A 6,505-nucleotide genomic window follows, 5' to 3' on the forward strand; every position below is an offset into this window, starting at 1 on the left:
ATCATGTTGAGATTACAATGACCAATAATGAGGTCATGTCTGAGGTAGGACATGACTTCAGATTTGGTAAGACACTTCTCCAATAATTTCAATTTTGTTTTAATCCATATTTCAAAATAAAAGTACCTCACACAAGGCTAGAATGTTTTGGGTTTACAAATAATTACTAGTTATTTTGTGAGGTTTGTTTAGATTTTGAATTCAAGAGGGAAATTAATTTAGTCTGGGCAAATAGCTAATGATCTTAGCCTATAAGATTAGATGAAAATGTTTCAACATTGTTATGAAGTTTTTGGTAGTTCGGCTTTGTATTATTTCATGCTCGCATCTCCATGGGAATAGTTTAAATGGTTTGAGATGAAGCAATGAGTGGTTTCCACCAAGGGTAAATATAGTTTTCACATTTATTCTTGGTTGTTGCAACAACCACCTTGACTGCATTCCTTTTCCCACAACTGTCATTGTGGGGTGGATATTGAAAAATTGTACATTGTAAGCTTTGATCATAACCTTATAATTTATTGCATGAATATTTAATAATAGTAAATTAAAATTATTATAATTTAGAGATATTAGATATTCGAGTGAGTTTTTCATTCCATCCATTTTTTATCTATAAGTCATTTTCTATGTGTAACTGTTGTACCACTATTGTATTCTCTTTCTTTTCAATAATGTTTGAGGATTAGAGTTTGTTACTAAACACAAGGGTAATAGAGCAGGTGTATTTTGTAGCATGTTTCATTGACAATTTCGTTTATGAAATTTCTATTTTTATCTCGTTTGTTATTTTCCAATGTAAAACTATTAAGCTAATAATTAATTTAATAATTCAATATCTAAAAATACTTGTTAAATTAAGTTTGCTTGAACTGAATTCATTGTTTATCAATTGAATTTTTTTATTGTTTTGCAAATCAAATTTACTATCAACATGTTTAACCTTTCGTATTTTTATTTTATTTTTATCACACATTATTGTGTTGAATAATATTATACTTTTGAGGCAAGAGTCTACAACACAATGGTAAATTGTGAGCCTCTTGAATGAGGATATTATAGACTAAGAAAAAATTAAAAAATTATAATTCTACTTTATTTAGAAAGACTATATATGAAGCTCTTGTTCTTTTAGCTATTTGCAAAGCATAGATCTATCTTTCATTTTTCACAACAAAGACTCAAACTTTAGAACTACTACTTTAAATTGTAATCGTATGAGAATGTTGAATGTTGAAAAAAACTTATTATGTCAAAGAATTTAATCCCACATGCGAACATGACGACAAAGAATATTTAAGAGCCGAGATCAAAAAAAAGACAAACATCCTAATCGCTCAATTGAGATCCGGTTCCCACCATTTGAGATGTGAAACTGGTAGATGGAAGGTCCCTAAGAAAGAGTGGGAGGATAGCTTAGGAAGACATTCACAGCTTCCACAAAGAAACATTAAAAGTGAACAATATAAAATACATTTTCGAAGGACCAAGACTCCTCAAGAGGGTCATTTTACTTATGCAGATTCACAACAAAAAAGACATGCTAGAGAAATCACATCAGACTGACTAGGAGTTTTATGTGGGTCTCTAGAATTATGACCTCGTGAACTTCAGTAAAAATCTTTCATTCATTCATTACAAGCCAGCAACTCAAGGCTCTGCCTCTATTTAACACTTTAAATTAAGACAAGCCAGCGACTCGAGGCTCTGGCGGATGTTTTTCTTTGTGCACACGAGAAGCCATTACACTGCAGATTTCCAGTGGCTGAAGTTCCAATACTGCAATGCCGTTCTCTTTTAATTTGTTGGATCCCGCACTGACAAAATTTGCTAGAACGTTAAATATCACTTTCGGTGGCTGATCACAATCTCTCCCAATTCCTGGGCGCAACCAGTCATAAGGAAGTGTTGCGCAAGGACATGAGCTCTTACGCTCGCTCATTCCTTCTTTTCACAAGCAGATACATTGATTAATCCACATGTGTCCTGCCGGGAAGCCCATATCCCCAATTGGGAATTATACCGAGTTCTATCGCCTGTAAAAATGGAGGGATTTGGTATTCACCAAACTGGATCACCTCATTAAAAATTGAAAAGTTGGAGGCAACGGCAGAGATCGCGGCGTGAGAAATCAACGGGGTCTGAGAGCGCTGGTGCAGCAACCACGTTGCTGGAAATGTCTGAGAATGAGTTATGATGCCAGAGGAGAAGGGGAAATATATAGGGTTGTATCGGTGGCCATGGAGAGGAAGAAATTCTCTGCATTGGTAATTGCAGGCCTGAAATTGATGGAAATGTGGATGGATTTAGCGGCTGCTGGTTGTGGGCTTTTAGCGAATTGTTGGAACATGGTTTGCCCTAAATCGCAAGTCATGGAAAATGAATCTGCCCTCGTCAACAGCAACCCTGGTCCGGCAAATGACAAAGATCGATCAGATGAAAGTATAAGGCAGCAAGAGATTCTCCATCAAAGTCATTTTGAGGATCTTGTAGATTGCAATGTTGGCGAATTTGGGTTTGGGAGAAGATGTGTGTCTTCAAAAAGAGGACCCTCTACGTTTAGGGGAAGAGCAAGGGTTTTAAGGGTGGCTATTAGCAAGCCTATGTCTTCCCTCGAAAGCTGTCTCTATAGTTATGAAATTGACAGTAGTAGTTGCGTCTCGTGCAGAAGGCAAAGGCAAGGGCCTCTTCTTGTTAATGATGGGAGTAAAATCATGGGAGCAGAGATTTCTCCTCTGTTGCTTTCATTTCCTGTGACAAATTTCTCACAATGCCATAAACAGTGATGGGCATGTATCTGTACCCGTAACTGAACTTCCTTCGCCAATAGAATGCAGCCAAAGTTCAAGGAATGCAGGTATGATTAATTGTAATTCCTCTTTTAGCTTCAGAATTGTTTCCTTTATTAAGGTTATTCTATTTACAATATTTATATTTCACAGATGCATGTGTAGGCTATCGTTTGGTTTGTTTTGGAGTTGGCATTGGCATAATGTCCACAATCATGTCAAGCAAGAGTGAAATGGAGATGCTTACATGTTTGATAAAACAAAAAGAAGAAAGGGTTGAGGAACTAGAGGGAGAACTAGAAATGCAAGCTTCATGCACCCTGAAAGACGTATCTGATGAAGCTCTTAATGGTTTAGAAACTTGGCAACAGACTGTTGCTTGTCTTGATGCATTGTCTACTGAGGCATGTGTGATTGAGAAAACTCCAGGTAAAACCCCCGACAAAAAAATGGAGAACGTGACTAGTGTTGAAGCAGAGCTTGAAGCCGAGTTGGAGAAACTTGGATTCAACTTGCATTCTCTTAGCCACCAGAGAAGATTTCTTAGAATCAATGAGGTTAGCTATTAGAAACTCAACTGCTCTCTTTTTTTTCTGTTTCGGATAGATATTAAAGCCATGCTGCCCATGTTGAATTTGTGCACACAGCACAACTTCTCTGTTTGAATTGTTTTGATAGGAGTCACTTTGATTCTAGTCATCTTATCTCTGGAGCACAATGCATTCGTTTACTTGGCACTTGGATGTGTATAAGTTTGTAAAAATTATCACGAGGGTAATGGCTTGACATGCATTGCCAAAGTATAAGACTCACAACATGCTAATGTTTCGAATTGATGACAAGCAAAATGAAATGATACCTTCAGTCACAATATACCTGTATAGCTAGAGCCTAGAGGATACGTTCAACATAACTAGATAGACGATAAATTAGAAGATGCCTTGTACCCTTTTACATACATTGACTCAAGTGCTGATTGGTTATGAGTGTTATCTATTGTATTAAAGTTTTATTAACATATCTATAAAGTAGTTTCAAGTTTTTTCAGTATCATGTTTAAGATCTTCCATTGGTGTTTTATGATCACACAGCATAACCCTTAGAATTTCAACGGTCTTGCAGATTGACTCAGATTGCTGTGCTGATGTTGTCTGTGGACAACTGAGAGAGGATGGGTTTACGTGTAATGCAGAATCAGAGGAAGATAATAATTCTTCAAGAGATGAAGAATTCAATACAGAAAAATTCTGTGTTTCACCAAGGGATTTGGAAAGACGGTTGCACGAGGTTATAATACCAAGGCTTCAAGATCGCATTGCAGAGCTTGAAACTCAACTTGACGGGAGTCAAACTAAATTGCATGCGATCAAATCAGCTCTGAAGCAATCAAATGAGTCGAGTCAAACATCTCAATCATTAAATGCAGGTATTTATAAGCCTATTAGGTTTTGCTTGGAACTTTTTCCATTATGAATTTTAGGACTCTCACCCACTGGTCATGCCTCTGTTACTTACAGTGAATTGGATTTTGCTGGCATTCCTATTATTGATGTCGAATTTGATAAATTTATGTCAGATTTCCTTATAGATTTTGGAATGGATTCAGAGGAAGTAGGATGTGTCTCTTCTTTTTTGGATCACCCTGATGATTTGAGGTGCACATTGACCTTTTCATTTGAGCATTGTGTAGAATAGAAAATTTGTTGTAATTTGTTAGCAGTATTTTTTGTATTATCTCGCCTTTCAAATTTTAAGATTTTCAATTGGCCACTAAAATGAAAGTCATTGTTACCATTCATTATTACTAATGTTTTCTTTTTAAATTTAGATGGTAAATGATTAACAGAAAATCAAAGTTGTGGAAATGCAATTCAAACTTTCACCACTGAACCTTGATAGTCATCTCTCCAAAGGTATTGGAGTTTCACAAAAGGGACATGAACATTCATGGTAAGAAACCAAAAATGTTTATATTTTATTTTTTATACAGTTCCTTTCATTTCTATGATAATGTTTGTTTTGATTATGATAATAAATTTAGCTATCTCTAATTCTCTCTTTGTTTTGCAAAACTATTTCAGCTGCTGTAAAGGTCAAGAATGCTGCAAACACCAGCACAAACAAAAACACTTCTGATCCCAAAAGTGAAAGTTGCCCTTATTCAAAGTGATATGTTCGTTCCTAAATGCTAGTTGGGTTCTATTACAAAATTTGCATGGCATTGAGTGTATGTGAAAAGTAACTAGTATGTGAACAGTAACTAAACGAAACTCAAAATTTCAGGTGGTAGTATTAGGGTTGTTACTGATCAGGAGAATGTACCAACACTATGAGGGAGTACAAATTGTCCAAAAAAATCTCAATGGGGAGACCAGTGAGTGAAAAGTCTCCTATCTATGCTCATTGTACATCCAGTAAGGCGTGGGAATTCCATGGCTGTCATAAAAGAGTTTACTCTGTATCATCTGCAGATGCTGATTATGGAATGCCTCGTCTCATTTTATAAAATATTTTCTTAATCCTTGCACTGGTCTTGGGCAGGAGCTTTTTTCGCTTTCATTTGGCTTTAGCTTCTTTTTTTTCATTTTTTAGGAAAAAAATTAATACTTGTTTCCTTTTGTATTGTGTTGAAGTGATTTCTCATTTCAGTTAGTAAGAATGTTGAGAAACAATTTTTATGAAACTTAGAAGTGCTAGTATTTGTATTGTGTTGAAGTGATTTCTCATTTCAGTTGGTAAGAATGTTGAGAAACAATTTCTATGAAATTTAGAAGTGTTTGTATATGTATTACATTGTTAATAAATTTATTATATTGATTAGGTTAGACAGTTACAAAGTAGTTTGTGCATATTTAAATTGTTTAACTGATTTCTATAAGGGGCACAAACATTATGAATACCTATCAAATTTAATATCCAATACACTAAAATAAAAGAATATTTGAATAGAGTGGTCTCAGTCTCCTTTAGGGCTACAACTAATGAAGAAATCTTTGTGTATATAAATTGATTATAACTCTTCTTTTGTTTACATCTCCATAAAGAAATTGGTGTTTAGTAACAACAATTAAATTTTTAGTGGACTAATCAAAAGAAATAAAAGGATATTTTGCTATGGAGATTGTGGTTAACGCATATACAAATATTGTGGTTTTAATTTTAATACTTGGAAACTGAATTTTTTTTTGCAATTGATGAATAAAAATTTATGGGGAATAGTCGCTAGAAAAGAATGTCCACCAACTGATTCTACATAGACTTGCATAAAAACTCAAGTGAATTTTGGGAGGAATTGAATAAGTTATTTGGAACAAAAGCACCTAATGCAAAAATTTCTTTAACTGCTTTGACTATTCAGATTTAAAATGGAAGTTAAAATTGTGATGACAAATCACATAAGTAATGTGAGGTATATTAATGTTGCTTTGACACTCAGCCAAATTACTTCTCATAAGTTAGAAGATACAATTTCAACACTTTTAGCAAAAGAAACAAGATATTAAATACAAATGATTCATAAGGTGTTTCTCAAGTAAAAAATATTTTACATACTCAAACACATAACAAGATTTTAAACACAAGAAATGAGGAAATCATGTGTTATAACTATTAGAAGAAAGGGTCATATTTTGGTCTTGCAAAATCCGTGCTAGAGATGTTCTTAATGGAAACATGAAAGATGAAGGTAATATTACCTATGTTGAAAATGAGGACTC

At 34.5% G+C, this 6,505-nt stretch overlaps 1 protein-coding gene across 6 annotated transcripts; it reads left to right on the forward strand.

Annotated features, from left to right (window-relative positions):
- Positions 1 to 1,697: 1,697 nt before the first annotated feature.
- On the forward strand, positions 1,698 to 5,312 carry LOC149569611 (uncharacterized). Of its 6 annotated transcripts, none has more exons than XM_089822308.1 (6): positions 1,698 to 2,857; positions 2,943 to 3,346; positions 3,912 to 4,215; positions 4,366 to 4,444; positions 4,618 to 4,739; positions 4,871 to 5,312. In XM_089822308.1, the coding sequence occupies exons 2-5, from the start codon at positions 2,993 to 2,995 to the stop codon at positions 4,622 to 4,624; spliced, it is 744 nt and encodes a 247-aa protein (XP_089678434.1). In that variant the 5' UTR covers positions 1,698 to 2,857; positions 2,943 to 2,992; the 3' UTR covers positions 4,625 to 4,739; positions 4,871 to 5,312. The 6 variants fall into 6 exon arrangements, with proteins under 6 accessions (XP_089678434.1, XP_089678436.1, XP_089678431.1 ...); XM_089822310.1 differs by having other exon boundaries at positions 4,378 to 4,444; XM_089822311.1 differs by having other exon boundaries at positions 1,753 to 2,857; positions 2,955 to 3,346; positions 4,378 to 4,444.
- The last annotated feature ends 1,193 nt before the right edge of the window (positions 5,313 to 6,505 follow it).

This window comes from Cupressus sempervirens, chromosome 3, assembly GCF_028749045.1.
Source record: "Cupressus sempervirens isolate cs-2001-9-10 chromosome 3, ASM2874904v1, whole genome shotgun sequence".
In the NCBI taxonomy this organism is placed as follows: Eukaryota; Viridiplantae; Streptophyta; class Pinopsida; order Cupressales; family Cupressaceae; genus Cupressus; species Cupressus sempervirens.